The sequence below is a fragment of the Chiloscyllium plagiosum genome, unplaced genomic scaffold (genome assembly GCF_037043375.1).
Source record: "Chiloscyllium plagiosum isolate Xiang-an unplaced genomic scaffold, Cpla_swu_hap1 HiC_scaffold_53X, whole genome shotgun sequence".
Lineage (NCBI taxonomy): Eukaryota > Metazoa > Chordata > Chondrichthyes > Orectolobiformes > Hemiscylliidae > Chiloscyllium > Chiloscyllium plagiosum.
In genome coordinates, this window is record NW_028270191.1 from 26,875,941 (window position 1) to 26,892,346 (window position 16,406).

Sequence of the window (16,406 nt, forward strand, 5' to 3'; positions counted from 1 at the left end):
GGAGTGGGCGCTGTGGGAGGGTCAGTGCTGAGGGAACGGGTGCTGTGGGAGGGTCAGTGCTGAGGGAGCGGGTGCTGAGGGAGGGTCAGTGCTGAGGGAGCGGGTGCTGTGGGTGGGTCAGTGCTGAGGGAACGGGTGCTGTGGGAGGGTCAGTGCTGAGGGAGCGGGTGCTGAGGGAGGGTCAGCGCTGAGGGAGGGTCAGTGCTGAGGGAGCGGGCGCTGTGGGAGGGTCAGTGCTGAGGGAACGGGTGCTGAGGGAGGGTCAGTGCTGAGGGAGCGGGTGCTGTGGGTGGGTCAGTGCTGAGGGAGCGGGTGCTGAGGGAGCGGGTGCTGAGGGAGGGTCAGTGCTGAGGGAACGGGGGCTGTGGGAGGGTCAGTGCTGAGGGAGTGGGTGCTGTGGGAGGGTCAGTGCTGAGGGAGTGGGTGCTGTGGGAGGGTCAGTGCTGAGGGAGTGGGTGCTGTGGGAGGGTCAGTGCTGAGGGAGCGGGTGCTGTGGGAGGGTCAGTGCTGAGGGAGTGGGTGCTGTGGGAGGGTCAGTGCTGAGGGAGTGGGTGCTGTGGGAGGGTCAGTGCTGAGGGAGTGGGTGCTGTGGAAGGGTCAGTGCTGTGGGAGCGGGTGATGTGGGAGGGTCAGTGCTGAGGGAGCGGGTGCTGAGGGAGGGTCAGCGCTGTCCTCGGGGCTGGATGTCCCTGTAGGCGCTATAGCAATGCTGGTGTAACCCAGGATGTTGTTGTGCCCATGCAGAAGGAGGAAAAGGCCATGCTGGCCAAGCTACAGAGAGCCCGGGCCAACTCCCTCGGAAACCTGGGATCACCCTGGGCACCTGACCGACACTTCCACATGCCTCACCACATCTCCAAGGACATGCGGATCCGAGTAGGTATCCCTCACCTCCAAACAGCCTCGGAGTCCGGGGGGGGCCCCTCACTACCCCCGGGGGGCCCTCACTATCTCGGGGACTCCTCACTGTCCCTCACTACCCCTCACTGTCCCTCACTACCCCCGGGGACCCCTCACTACCCCCGGGGGGCCCTCACTACCCCCGGGGACAACTCACTACCCCCGGGGGGCCCTCACTACCCCCGGGGTCCCCTCACTATCTCGGGGACTCCTCACTGTCCCTCACTACCCCTCACTGTCCCTCACTACCCCCGGGGACCCCTCACTACCCCCGGGGGGCCCTCACTACCCCCGGGGGACCCTCACTACCCCCGGGGGACCCTCACTACCCCCGGGGACAACTCACTACCCCCGAGGGGCCCTCACTACCCCTGGGGACAACTCACTACCCCCGGGGGGCCCCTCACTACCCCCGGGGGGCCCTCACTACCTCGGGGACCCCTCACTACCCCCGGGGACAACTCACTACCCCCGGGGGGCCCTCACTACCCCCGGGGACAACTCACTACCCCCGGGGGGCCCTCACTACCCCTGGGGGACCCCTCACTACCCCCGGGGGGCCCTCACTACCCCCGGGGACAACTCACTACCTCCGGGGGGCCCTCACTACCCCCGGGGGCCCCTCACTATCTCGGGGACTCCTCACTGTCCCTCACTACCCCTCACTGTCCCTCACTACCCCCGGGGACCCCTCACTACCCCCGGGGGGCCCTCACTACCCCCGGGGGACCCTCACTACCCCCGGGGGGCCCTCACTACCCCTGGGGGACCCCTCACTACCCCCGGGGGGCCCTCACTACCCCCGGGGGGCCCTCACTACCCCCGGGGACAACTCACTACCCCCGGAGGGCCCTCACTACCCCCGGGGGGCCCCTCACTACCCCCGGGGGGCCCCTCACTACCCCCGGGGGGCCCTCACTAGCCCCGGGGACAACTCACTACCCCCGAGGACAACTCACTACTTCGGGGACCCCTCACTACCCCCGGGGGAACCTCACTACCCCCGGGGGAACCTCACTACCCCCGGGGGGCCCTCACTGTCCCTCACTACCCCCGGGGGGCCCTCACTACCCCCGGGGGGCCCTCACTACCCCCGGGGACAACTCACTACCCCCGGGGGACCCCTCACTGTCCCTCACTACCCCTGGGGGGCCCTCACTACCCCCGGGGGACCCCTCAGTGTCCCTCACTACCCCCGGGGACACCTCACTACCTCGGGGACCCCTCACTGTCCCTCACTACCCCCCGGGGAACCCCTTACTGTCCCTCACTACCCCCGGGGACCCCTCACTACCTCGGGGACCCCTCACTGTCCCTCACTACCTCCGGGGACACCTCACTGTCCCTCACTACCCCCGGGGGCCCCTCACTACCCCCGGGGGGGCCCTCACTACCCCCGGGGGACCCCTCACTACCTCGGGGACCCCTCACTGTCCCTCACTAGCCCCGGGGGGCCCCTCACTACCCCCGGGGGACCCCTCACTACCCCCGGGGGACCCCTCACTGTCCCTCACTACCGCCAGGGGGCCCCTCACTACCCCCGGGGGCCCCCTCACTACCCCCCGGGGACCCCTCACGGTCCCTCACTACCCCCGGGGGACCCCTCACTACCTCCAGGGACAACTCACTACCCCCGGGGGACCCCTCACTACCTCGGGGACCCCTCACTGTCCCTCACTACCCCCAGGGGGCCCCTCACTACCCCCGGGGACCCCTCACGGTCCCTCACTACCCCCGGGGGACCCCTCACTACCCCTGGGGACAACTCACTACCCCCCGGGGACCCCTCACTACCCCCGAGGACAACTCACTACCTCGGGGACCCCTCACTGTCCCTCACTACCCCCGGGGGACCCCTCACTACCCCCGAGGACAACTCACTGTCCCTCACTACCCCCGGGGGACGCCTCACTACCCTCGGGGACAGCTCACTACCTCGGGGACCCCTCACTGTCCCTCACTACCCCCGGGGGACCCCTCACTACCTCCAGGGACAACTCACTACCCCCGGGGGACCCCTCACTACCCCAGGGGGCCCCTCACTACCCCCGGGGACCCCTCACTACCCCCGGGGACCCCTCACTGTCCCTCACTACCCCAGGGGGCCCCTCACTACCCTAGGGGGCCCCTCACTACCCCGGGGGACCCCTCACTGCCCCCGGGGGACCCCTCACTGTCCCTCACTACCCCAGGGGGCCCCTCACTACCCCCCGGGGACCCCTCACTACCCCCGAGGACAACTCACTACCTCGGGGACCCCTCACTGTCCCTCACTACCCCAGGGGGCCCCTCACTACCCTAGGGGGCCACTCACTACCCCTGGGGACCCCTCACTGTCCCTCACTACCCCCGGGGGACCCCTCACTACCCCCGGGGGACCCCTCACTGTCCCTCACTACCCCCGGGGGACCCCTCTCTACCCCCGGGGACCCCTCACTACCCCCTGGGGACAACTCACTACCCCCCGGGGACCCCTCACTACCCCCCGGAGACCCCTCACTACCCCCGGGGACCCCTCACTACCCCCGGGGGACCCCTCACTGTCCCTCACTACCCCAGGGGGCCCCTCACTACCCCCGGGGGCCCCTCACTACCCCCTGGGGACCCCTCACTGTCCCTCACTACCCCCGGGGGACCCCTCACTACCCCCCGGGGACCCCTCACTGTCCCTCACTACCCCCGGGGGACCCCTCACTTTCCCTCACTACCCCCGGGGGACCCCTCACTACCCCCGGGGACCCCTCACTACCCCCCGGGGACCCCTCACTGTCCCTCACTACCCCCAGGGACCCCTCACTACCCCCGGGGGACCCCTCACTGTCCCTCACTACCCCCGGGGGACCCCTCACTACCCCCGGGGACCCCTCACTGTCCCTCACTACCCCCGGGGACAACTCACTACCTCGGGGACCCTCACTGTCCCTCACTACCCCCGGGGGACCCTCACTACCCCAGGGGGCCCCTCACTACCCCCGGGGACCCCTCACTACCCCCGGGGGACACCTCACTGTCCCTCACTACCCCTGGGGGACCCCTCACTACCCCCGGGAACAACTCACTTTCCCTCACTACCCCCGGGGGACCCCTCACTACCCCCGGGGACAAGTCACTGTCCCTCACTACCCCTGGGGACCACTTACTACCCCCGGGACAACTCACTTTCCCTCACTACCCCCGGGGGACCCCTCACTACCCCCGGGAACCCCTCACTACCCCCTGGGGACCCCTCACTACCCCGGGGGACCCCTCACTAACCCCGGGGACAACTCACTGACCCTCACTACCCCCCGGGGACCCCTCACTACCCCCCGGGGGACCCCTCACTACCCTTGGGGACTCCTCTCTCCCCCACCTCCTCCCTCTCTCCCCCACCACCCCCACCTCCTCCCTCTCTGCCCCAGCACCCCCACCTCCTCCCTCTCTCCCCCAGCACCCCCACCTCCTCCATCTCTCCCCCAGCACCCCCACCTCCCCCCTCTCTCCCCCAGCACCCCCACCTCCCCCCTCTCTCCCCCAGCACCCCCACCTCCTCCCTCTCTCCCCCAGCACCCCCACCTCCTCCCTCTCTCCCCCAGCACCCCCACCTCCCCCCTCTCTCCCCCAGCACCCCCACCTCCCCCCTCTCTCCCCCAGCACCCCCACCTCCTCCCTCTCTCCCCCAGCACCCCCACCTCCCCCCTCTCTCCCCCAGCACCCCCACCTCCTCCCTCTCTCCCCCAGCACCCCCACCTCCTCCCTCTCTCCCCCAGCACCCCACCTCCTCCCTCTCTCCCCCAGCACCCCCACCTCCTCCCTCTCTCCCCCAGCACCCCCACCTCCTCCCTCTCTCCCCCAGCACCCCCACCTCCTCCCTCTCTCCCCCAGCACCCCCACCTCCTCCCTCTCTCCCCCAGCACCCCCACCTCCTCCCTCTCTCCCCCAGCACCCCCACCTCCACCCTCTCTCCCCCAGCACCCCCACCTCCACCCTCTCTCCCCTCCACCCCCACCTCCACCCTCTCTCCCCTCCACCCCACCTCCTCCCTCTCTCCCCCAGCACCCCCACCTCCTCCCTCTCTCCCCCAGCACCCCCACCTCCTCCCTCTCTCCCCCACCACCCCCACCTCCTCCCTCCCTCCCCCACCACCCCCACCTCCTCCCTCTCTCCCCTCCACCCCCACCTCCTCCCTCTCTCCCCTCCACCCCCACCTCCACCCTGTCTCCCCCAGCACCCCCACCCTCCCCCACCACCTCCACCTCACCCCACCCTCCACCTCCCCCCACCCTCCACCCCCACCTCCTCCCTCTCTCCCCTCCAAGCCCACCTCCTCCCTCTCTCCCCCAACACCCCCACCTCCACCCTCTCTCCCCCAGCACCCCCACCTCCTCCCTCTCTCCCTCAGCACCCCCACCTCCTCCCTCTCTCTCCCTCCACCCCCACCTCCTCCCTCTCTCCCCCAGCACCCCCACCTCCTCCCTCTCTCCCCCAGCACCCCCACCTCCTCCCTCTCTCCCCCAGCACCCCCACCTCCTCCCTCTCTCCCCCAGCACCCCCACCTCCTCCCTCTCTCTCCCAGCACCCCCACCTCCTCCCTCTCTCTCCCTCCACCCCCACCTCCTCCCTCTCTCCCCCAGCACCCCCACCTCCACCCTCTCTCCCCTCCACCCCCACCTCCTCCCTCTCTCCCCCACCACCCCCACCTCCACCCTCTCTCCCCCAGCACCCCCACCTCCTCCCTCTCTCCCCCAGCACCCCCACCTCCTCCCTCTCTCCCCCAGCACCCCCACCTCCTCCCTCTCTCTCCCTCCACCCCCACTCCACCCTCTCTCCCCCAGCACCCCCACCTCCTCCCTCTCTCCCCTCCACCCCCACCTCCACCCTCTCTCTCCCCCCCCCCCCCCCTCCCTGGGATAGCGGTCGAGGCAGGAAATCTCGGTGCTGTGCACACAATAACCCACCCTCTCTCTCGCTCTCTGACAGGGGATCTGCGATTACATGGCAAAAGACAAGTGAGTAACTGATGTTTCAGCAAAACCTTCCATCTCCAACAGGTCACCATCCACCGCCTCCCCCAGCGGTGTATTTACCCCCCACCTCGGTCAGACCCACACTCGGAGCACCGTGCACAGTTCCTCGGTCTCCCCTGGGTCAGACCCACACTCGGAGCACCGTGCACAGTTCCCCAGTCTCCCCTCGGTCAGACCCACACTCGGAGCACCGCGCACAGTTCCCCGGTCTCCCCTCGGTCAGACCCACACTCAGAGCACCGTGCACAGTTCCCCGGTCTCCCCTCGGTCAGACCCGCACTCGGAGCACCGTGCACAGTTCCCCGGTCTCCCCTCGGTCAGACCTACACTCGGAGCACCGTGCACAGTTCCCCGGTCTCCCCTCGGTCAGACCCACACTCGGAGCACCGTGCACGGTTCCCCGGTCTCCCCTCGGTCAGACCCACACTCGGAGCACCGCGCACAGTTCCCCGGTCTCCCCTCGGTCAGACCCACACTCGGAGCACCGTGCGCAGTTCCCCGGTCTCCCCTCGGTCAGACCCACACTCGGAGCACCGTGCACAGTTCCCCGGTCTCCCCTCGGTCAGACCCACACTCGGAGCACCGTGCACGGTTCCCCGGTCTCCCGTCGGTCAGACCCACACTCGGAGCACCGTGCACGGTTCCCCGGTCTCCCCTCGGTCAGACCCACACTCGGAGCACCGTGCACGGTTCCCCGGTCTCCCGTCGGTCAGACCCACACTCGGAGCACCGTGCACGGTTCCCCGGTCTCCCCTCGGTCAGACCCACACTCGGAGCACCGTGCACAGTTCCCCGGTCTCCCCTCGGTCAGACCCACACTCGGAGCACCGTGCACAGTTCCCCGGTCTCCCCTCGGTCAGACCCACACTCGGAGCACCGTGCACAGTTCCCCAGTCTCCCCTCGGTCAGACCCACACTCGGAGCACCGTGCACGGTTCCCCGGTCTCCCGTCGGTCAGACCCACACTCGGAGCACCGTGCACGGTTCCCCGGTCTCCCCTCGGTCAGACCCACACTCGGAGCACCGTGCACAGTTCCCCGGTCTCCCCTCGGTCAGACCCACACTCGGAGCACCGTGCACAGTTCCCCGGTCTCCCCTCGGTCAGACCCACACTCGGAGCACCGTGCACGGTTCCCCGGTCTCCCCTCGGTCAGACCCACACTCGGAGCACCGTGCACAGTTACCCGGTCGCCCCTCGGTCAGACCCACACTCGGAGCACCGTGCACAGTTCCCCGGTCTCCCCTCGGTCAGACCCACACTCGGAGCACCGTGCACAGTTCCCCGGTCTCCCCTCGGTCAGACCCACACTCGGAGCACCGTGCACAGTTCCCCGGTCTCCCCTCGGTCAGACCCACACTCGGAGCACCGTGCACAGTTCCCCAGTCTCCCCTCGGTCAGACCCACACTCGGAGCACCGTGCACAGTTCCCCGGTCTCTCCCTCGGTCAGACCCACACTCGGAGCACCGTGCACAGTTCCCTGATCTCACTCAGACCCACACTCGGAGCACCGCGCACAGTTCCCCGGTCTCCCCTCGGTCAGACCCACACTCGGAGCACCGTGCACGGTTCCCCGGTCTCCCCTCGGTCAGACCCACACTCGGAGCACCGTGCACAGTTCCCTGATCTCACTCAGACCCACATTCGGAGCACCGTGCACGGTTCCCCGGTCTCCCCTCGGTCAGACCCACACTCGGAACACCGTGCACAGTTCCCCGGTCTCCCCTCGGTCAGACCCACACTCGGAGCACCGTGCACAGTTCCCCGGTCTCCCCTCGGTCAGACCCACACTCGGAGCACCGTGCACAGTTCCCCGGTCTCCCCTCGGTCAGACCCACACTCGGAGCACCGTGCACAGTTCCCCGGTCTCCCCTCGGTCAGACCCACACTCGGAGCACCGTGCACAGTTCCCCGGTCTCCCCTCGGTCAGACCCACACTCGGAGCACCGTGCACAGTTCCCCGGTCTCCCCTCGGTCAGACCCACACTCGGAGCACCGTGCACAGTTCCCCGGTCTCCCTCAGTCAGACCCACACTCGGAGCACCGTGCACAGTTCCCCGGTCTCCCCTCGGTCAGACCCACACTCGGAGCACCGTGCACAGTTCCCCGGTCTCCCCTCGGTCAGACCCACACTCGGAGCACCGTGCACAGTTCCCCGGTCTCCCCTCGGGCAGACCCACACTCGGAGCACCGTGCACAGTTCCCCGGTCTCTCCCCTCGGTCAGACCCACACTCGGAGCACCGTGCACAGTTCCCCGGTCTCCCCTCGGTCAGACCCACACTCGGAGCACCGTGCACAGTTCCCCGGTCTCCCCTCGGTCAGACCCACACTCGGAGCACCGTGCACAGTTCCCCGGTCTCCCCTCGGTCAGACCCACACTCGGAGCACCGTGCACAGTTCCCCGGTCTCCCCTCGGTCAGACCCACACTCGGAACACCGTGCACAGTTCCCCGGTCTCCCCTCGGTCAGACCCACACTCGGAACACCGTGCACAGTTCCCCGGTCTCCCCTCGGTCAGACCCACACTCGGAGCACCGTGCACAGTTCCCCGGTCTCCCCTCGGTCAGACCCACACTCGGAGCACCGTGCACAGTTCCCCGGTCTCTCCCCTCGGTCAGACCCACACTCGGAGCACCGTGCACAGTTCCCCGGTCTCTCCCTCGGTCAGACCCACACTCGGAGCACCGTGCACAGTTCCCTGATCTCACTCAGACCCACACTCGGAGCACCGCGCACAGTTCCCCGGTCTCCCCTCGGTCAGACCCACACTCGGAGCACCGTGCACGGTTCCCCGGTCTCCCCTCGGTCAGACCCACACTCGGAGCACCGTGCACAGTTCCCTGATCTCACTCAGACCCACATTCGGAGCACCGTGCACAGTTCCCCGGTCTCCCCTCGGTCAGACCCACACTCGGAGCACCGTGCACAGTTCCCCGGTCTCCCCTCGGTCAGACCCACACTCGGAGCACCGTGCACAGTTCCCTGGTCTCCCTGGGTCAGACCCACACTCGGAGCACCGTGCACAGTTCCCCAGTCTCCCTCGGTCAGACCCACACTCGGAGCACCGTGCACAGTTCCCCGGTCTCCCCTCGGTCAGACCCACACTCGGAGCACCGTGCACAGTTCCCCGGTCTCCCCTCGGTCAGACCCACACTCGGAGAGTTTGGGAGCGGGTGTGAGTGTGAGGGGGGTGTGGGGATGACAGTGTAATGGAGGTCAGGCTGTGGAATGAGGGGGGCGTTGGCCGTGTGAGTGCGCGCGAGACAGTGTTACCCCTCCCTCTCCCTCTCCCTCTCCCTATCCCTCTCCAGGAGTGCCCAGGAGTTACTGAATCCCGAGGATGAAGTGGATGAATTTCTGGGACGTGCAATTGATGCCAGGAGCATTGACCGTCTCAGATCGGAACACGTGAAGAAATTCCTGCTGACCTTCCGGAAACGCGAGCTGGAGAGGAAGGTGTGAGGGGTGAGGGGTGAGGGGTGGAGATTGGGGCTTGGGCTGGGGATGGGGATGGGCAGATAAAGGAAACCATACCAAACGCCTCCTTCACTATCCTATCTACCTGCGACTCCACTTTCAAGGAGCTATGAACCTGCACTCCAAGGTCTCTTTGTTCAGCAACACTCCCTAGCACCTCACCATTACGTGTATAAGTCCTGCTAAGATTTGCTTTCCCAAAATGCAGCACCTCGCATTTATCTGAATTAAACTCCATCTGCCACTTCTCAGCCCATTGGCCCATCTGGTCCAGATCCTGTTGTAATCTGAGGTAACCCCTCTTCGCTGTCCACTACACCTCCAATTGTGGTGTCATCTTCAAACTTACTGACTGTACCTCTTATGCTCACATCCAAATCATTTATATAAATGACAAAAAGTAGAGGACTCAGCACCGATCCTTGTGGCACTCCACTGGTCACAGGCCTCCAGTCTGAAAAACAACCCTCCACCACCACCCTCTGTCTTCTACCTTTGAGCCAGTTCTGTATCCAAATGGCTAGTTCTCCCTGTATTCCATGAGCTCTAACCTTGCTAACCAGTCTCCCAGGGGAAACCTTGTCGAACTCCTTACTGAAGTCCATATAGATCACATCTACCGCTCTGCCCTCATCAATCTTCTTCGTTACTTCCTCAAAAAACTCAATCAAGTTTATGAGACATGATTTCCCACACACAAAGCCATGTTGACCATCCCCAATCAGTCCTTGCCTTTCCAAATACATGTACATCCTGTCCCTCAGGATTCCCTCCAAAAACTTGCCCACCACCGACGTCGGGCTCACCGGTCTATAGTTCCCTGGCTTGTCTTTACCGCCCTTCTTAAACAGTGGCACCACGTTTGCCAACCTCCAGTCTTCCGGCACCTCACCTGTGACTATCGATGGTACAAATATCTCAGCAAGAGGCCCAGCAATCACTTCTCCAGCTTCCCACAGAGTTCTAGGGTACCCCACACCAGGTGCTGGGGATTTATCCACCTTCACCCAGCACTTGCTCCTCTGTAATCTGATTCTCGATATCCCATTTGTGAAGGCTTCCCGTTTTCCAGCCGTCCCTTTACCTGCGAACATCTGTCTCCAATCAGCTTTCAAAACTTCTGGCCTAACTCCCCATCACCCTCACCCGCCCGAGGCCTAACTGTTCCTCTGAGGCCTACACCCTCCCCCACCTGAGGTTTGCCCCCTCCCCCTCGAGTCTCTCCTTCCCGATCTCTCTCCCCTTTCCCTCACTCTCTAACACGCTCTCCCCCCTTCTCTCTACTGCCCCTCTCCCCCCCTTCCTCTCTCTCTCCCCTATCCCCCCTCCCTCGCCCTCTCTCTCCCTCTCTCCCCTCCCTCTCCCCCCTCCCCACCACCCTCTACCCACCTCCCCACCTCTCTCCCCCTCCCTCCCTTTCCCTCCCCCTCCCTCTACTCCCCCCCTTCCTCTCCCCCCTCTACTCCCCCCTCCCTTTCCCTCTCCCCTCTCTCTCCCTCCCTTTCCCTCCCCCACTCTCCTTCTCCCTCTCTTTCTCTCCTCCACCTCCCCCTCCCCCCTCCCTTTCCCTCCCCCACCTCCCTTTCCCTCCCCCACTCTCCTTCTCCCTCCCCCACTCTCCTTCTCCCTCCCTTTCCCTCCCCCTCTCTCCCCCCTCCCTCTCCCTTCCTCTCCACCTCTCCCTTCCTCTTCCTCCCTCCTTCCCCCTCTCCCCCTCCGTCCCTCCCGCTCTCTCTCCCTCCCTCTCTCTGCCTCCCTCTCCCTCTCCCTTTTCCTCTCCCTCTCTCTCTCCTTCCCTCTCCCTCTCTCTCTCTCCTTCCCTCTCCCTCTCTCTCTCCCTTACACACTATCCCTCCCTTACACACTATCCCTCCCTTTCTCCCTTCCTCTCTAACCCCCTCCCCCTCCCTCTCTCCCTCCCTAACCCCCTCTCCCTCCCTCTCTAACTCCCTCTCTAACCCCTTCTCCCTCCCTCTCTAACACACTCTCCCTCCCTCTCTAACCCCCTCTCCCTCCCTCTCTAACCCCCTCTCCCTGCCTGTCTAACCCCTTCTCCCTCCCTCTCTAACACCCTCTCCCTCCCTCTCTAACCCCCTCTCCCTCCCTCTAACCCCCTCCCTCTCTCCCACCCTCTCTAACCCACTCTCCCTCCCTCTAACTCCCACTCTCCCTCCCTCTAACTCCCACCCCCTCCCCCTCCCTCTCTCCCTCCCTGTCTCCCTCCCTCTCTAACCCCCTCTCCCTCCCTCTCTAACACCCTCTCCCTGCCTCTCTAAACCCCTCTCCCTCCCTCTCTAACCCCCCTCCCTCCCTCTCTAACCCACTCTCCCTCCCTCTAACCCCCTCCCCCTACCCCTCCCTCTCTCCCTCCCTCCCTCCCTGTCTCCCTCCCTCTCTAACCCCCTCTCCCTCCCTCTCTAACACCCTCTCCCTCCCTCTCTAACCCCCTCTCCCTCCCTCTCTAACCCCCTCCCTCCCTCTCTAACCCCCTCTCCCACCCTCTCTAACCCCCTCTCCCTCCCTCTCTAACCTCCTCTCCCTCCCTCTCTAACCCCCTCTCCCTCCCTCTCTAACACCCTCTCCCTCCCTCTCTAACACCCTCTCTAACCCCCACTCCCTGCCTCTCTAACACCCTCTCCCTCCCTGTCTCGCTCCCTCTCTAACCCCCTCTCGCTTCCTCTCTAACCCCCTCTCCCTCCCTCCCTCTCTAACCCCTTCTCCCTCCCTCTCTAACACCCTCTCCCTCCCTCTCAACCCCTCTCACTCCCTCTCTAACCCCTCTCCCTCCCTCTCTAACACCCTCTCCCTCCCTCTCTAACCCCCTCTCCCTCCCTCTCTAACCCCCTCTCCATCCCTCTCTAACCCCCTCTCCCTCCCTCTCTAACCCCCTCTCCCTCTCTCTCTAACCCCCTCTCCCTCTCTCTCTAACCCCTCTCCCTCCCTCTAACACTCTCTCCCTCCCTCTCTAACACTCTCTCCCTCCCTCTCTAACACCCTCTCCCTCCCTCCCTAACCCCCTCCTCCCTCCCTCTCTAACACCCTCTCTAACCCCCTCTCCCTCCCTCTCTAACCCCTCTCCCTCCCTCTCTAACCCCCCTCTCCCTCCCTCTCTAACCCCCTCTCCCTCCCTCTCTAACCCCCCTCCCTCCCTCTCTAACCCCCCTCCCTCCCTCTCTAACCCCCCTCCCTCCCTCTCTAACCCCCCTCCCTCCCTCTCTAACACCCTCTCCCTCCCTCTCTAACCTCCTTTCCCTCCCTCTCTCCCTCCCTCTCTAACCCCCTCTCCCTCCCTCTCTAACACACTCTCCCTCCCTGTCTCCTCCCTCTCTAACCCCCCCTCCCTCTCTAACCCCCTCTCCGTCCCTCTCTAACCCCCTCTCCCTCCCTCTCTAACCCCTCTCTCCCTAACCCCCCTCCCTCCCTCTCTAACCCGCTCCCTGCCTCTCTAACCCCACTCCTTGCCTCTCTAACCCCTCTCCTTCCCTCTCTAACACCCTCTCCCCTCCCTCTCAAACACCTCTCCCTCCCTCTCCCTCCCTCTCTAACCCCCTCTCCTTCCCTCTCTAACCCCCTCTCCTTCCCTCTCTAACCCCCTCTCCCTCCCTCTCTAACCCCCTCTCCCTCCCTCTCTAACACCCTCTCCCTGCCTCTCTAAACCCCTCTCCCTCCCTCTTCTAACCCCCCTCCCTCCCTCTTCTAACCCACTCTCCCTCCCTCTAACCCCCTCCCCCTACCCCTCCCTCTCTCCCTCCCTCCCTCCCTGTCTCCCTCCCTCTCTAACCCCCTCTCCCTCCCTCTCTAACACCCTCTCCCTCCCTCTCTAACCCCCTCTCCCCTCCCTCTCTAACCCCCTCCCTCCCTCTCTAACCCCCTCTCCCACCCTCTCTAACCTCCTCTCCCTCCCTCTCTAACCCCCTCTCCCTCCCTCTCTAACACCCTCTCCCTCCCTCTCTAACACCCTCTCCCTCCCTCTCTACACCCACCTCTCTAACCCCCACTCCCTGCCTCTCTAACACCCTCTCCCTCCCTGTCTCGCTCCCCTCTCTAACCCCCTCTCGCTTCCTCTCTAACCCCCTCTCCCTCCCTCCCTCTCTAACCCCTTCTCCCTCCCTCTCTAACACCCTCTCCCTCCCTCTCAACCCCTCTCACTCCCTCTCTAACCCTCTCCCTCCCTCTCTAACACCCTCTCCCTCCCTCTCTAACCCCTCTCCCTCCCTCTCTACCCCCCATCTCCATCCCTCTCTAACCCCCTCTCTCCTCCCTCTCTAACCCCCTCTCCCTCCCTCTCTAACCCCCTCTCCCTCTCTCTCTAACCCCCTCTCCCTCTCTCTCTAACCCCTCTCCCTCCCTCTAACACTCTCTCCCTCCCCTCTCTAACACTCTCTCCCTCCCTCTCTAACACCCTCTCCCTCCCTCCCTAACCCCCTCCTCCCTCCCTCTCTAACACCCTCTCCCTCCCTCTCTAACCCCTCTCCCTCCCTCTCTAACCCCCTCCCTCCCTCTCTAACCCCCCTCCCTCCCTCTCTAACCCCCCTCCCTCCCTCTCTAACACCTCTCCCTCCCTCTCTAACCTCCTTTCCCTCCCTCTCTCCCTCCCTCTCTAACCCCCTCTCCCTCCCTCTCTAACACACTCTCCCTCCCTGTCTCCCTCCCTCTCTAACCCCCCTCCCTCTCTAACCCCCTCTCCGTCCCTCTCTAACCCCTCTCCCTCCCTCTCTAACCCCTTCTCTCCCTAACCCCCCTCCCTCCCTCTCTAACCCCGCTCCCTGCCTCTCTAACCCCACTCCTTGCCTCTCTAACCCCTCTCCTTCCCTCTCTAACACCCTCTCCCTCCCTCTCTAACACCCTCTCCCTCCCTCTCCCTCCCTCTCTAACCCCCTCTCCTTCCCTCTCTAACCCCCTCTCCTTCCCTCTCTAACCCCCTCTCCCTCCCTCTCTAACCCCCTCTCCCTCCCTCTCTAACCCCCTCTTCCTCCCTCTCTAACCCCTCTCCCTCCCTCTCTAACCCCCTCTCCCTCCCTCTCTAACACCCTCTCCCTCCCTCTCTAACCCCCTCTCCCTCCCTCTCTAACCCCCTCTCCCTCCCTCTCTAACCCCCTCTCCCTCCCTGTCTCCCTCCCTCTCTAACCCCCCCTCCCTAACCCCCTCTCCCTCCCTAACCCCTCTCCGTCCCTCTCTAACACCCTCTCCCTCCCTCTCTAATACCCTCTCCCTCCCTCTCTAACCCCCCTCCCTCCCTCTCTAACCCCCCCTCCCTCTCTAACCCCCCTCCCTCCCTCTCTAACCCCCTCTCCCTCCCTCTCTAACACCCTCTACCTCCCTCTCTAACCCCCTCTCCCTCCCTCTCTAACCCCCCTCTCCCTCCCTCTCTAACCCCCCTCTCCCTCCCTCTCTAACCCCCCTCTCCCTCCCTCTCTAACCCCCCTCTCCCTCCCTCTCTAACCCCCCTCTCCCTCCCTCTCTAACCCCCTCTCCCTCCCTCTCTAACCCCCTCTCCCTCCCTCTCTAACCCCCTCCTCCCTCCCTCTCTAACCCCCCTCTCCCTCCCTCTCTAACCCCCTCTGACTCCCTCTCTAACCCCCCTCTCCCTCCCTCTCTAACCCCCTCTCCCCTCCCTCTCTAACCCCCTTCTCCCTCCCTCTCTAACCCCCTTCTCCCTCCCTCTCTAACCCCCTCTCCCTCCCTCTCTAACACCCTCCTCCCTCCCTCTCTAACCCCCCTCTCCCTCCCTCTCTAACCCCCCTCTCCCTCCCTCTCTAACCCCCTGTCCCTCCCTCTCTAACTCCCTCTCCCTCTCTCTCTAACCCCCCCTCTCCCTCCCTCTCTAACCCCCTCTCCCTCCCCCTCTAACACCCTCTCCCTCCCTCTCTAACCCCCTCTCCCTCCCTCTCTAAGCCCCCTCTCCCTCCCTCTCTAAGCCCCCTCTCCCTCCCTCTCTAACCCCTCTCCCTCCCTCTCTAACACCCTCTCCCTCCCTGTCTCCCTGCAGTATTCCAAGGAGGTTGACGATCGTTTCGGGGGATACGTGGTCTGTGCTGTGCTGGTCTTTTTCTTCATCTGTGCTGTTCAGATATTGATTGTGCCACAGTAAGTACACACCAGCTTCACCCCCTCACCCTCTCCCCTCACCCACCCTCCCCCTCTCCCCCCTCACCCACCCTCACCCACAACCTCACCCTCTCCACCCTCTCCACTCACCCACCCTCACCCTCACCCTCTCTCCCCTCACCCTCTCCCCTCTCCCTCTCCCCTCACCCTCACCCACCCCCTCACCCTCTCCCCCTCACTCACCCCCTCTCCCTCTCCCTCTCCCCCTCACCCTCTCCCCCTCACCCTCTCCCCCTCACCCTCTCCCCTCACCCACCCTCACCCTCACCCCTCTCCCCTCACCCTCTCCCCTCACCCACCCTCACCCTCACCCTCTACCCCCTCACCCTCTCCCCTCACCCCCCCCCTCCCCCTCACCCACCTCTCCCCCTCTCCCCCCCTCACCCACCCCCTCTCCCTCTCCTCTCCCCCTCACCCTCTCCCCCTCACCCACCCTCACCCTCACCCTCTCCCCCTCACCCACCCTCACCCTCACCCTCTCCCCCTCACCCTCTCCCCCTCACCCACCCTCACCCTCACCCCCCTCACCCTCACCCCCTCACCCACCCCCTTACCCTCACCCACCCCCCCTCTCCCCCTCACCCTCCCCCTCCCCGCTATCCCCCTCTCCCCCTCACCCACCCTCACCCACCCCCTCTCCCCCTCACACTCTCCCCTCACCCACCCTCACCCTCACCAACCCCCTCACCCTCTCCCACCCCCCTCGCCTCACCCTCTCCCCCCTCACCCACCCCCTCACCCTCACCCCCCTCACCCCCCTCACCCTCTCCCCTCACCCACCCTCACCCACCCCCTCACCCTCTCCCCCTCACCCTCACCCACCCCCCTCACCCTCTCCCTCTCCCCCTCACCCACCCCATCCCCCTCTCCCCCCTCACCCACCCTCACCCCCTCCCCTCACCCACCCTCACCCCC

General features: G+C 65.4%; 1 protein-coding gene across 1 annotated transcript in view; it reads left to right on the forward strand.

Annotated features, from left to right (window-relative positions):
- Positions 1-15,474, forward strand: part of LOC122545828 (adenylate cyclase type 5-like) — a 145,461-nt gene extending 129,987 nt beyond the window's left edge. Inside the window, exons 8-11 of the mRNA XM_087985500.1 lie at positions 745-876; positions 5,860-5,888; positions 9,218-9,362; positions 15,373-15,474. Of these exons, the coding sequence (XP_087841626.1) occupies positions 745-876; positions 5,860-5,888; positions 9,218-9,362; positions 15,373-15,474 (408 nt within the window). The remainder of the gene's footprint in view (positions 1-744; positions 877-5,859; positions 5,889-9,217; positions 9,363-15,372) is intronic.
- The last annotated feature ends 932 nt before the right edge of the window (positions 15,475-16,406 follow it).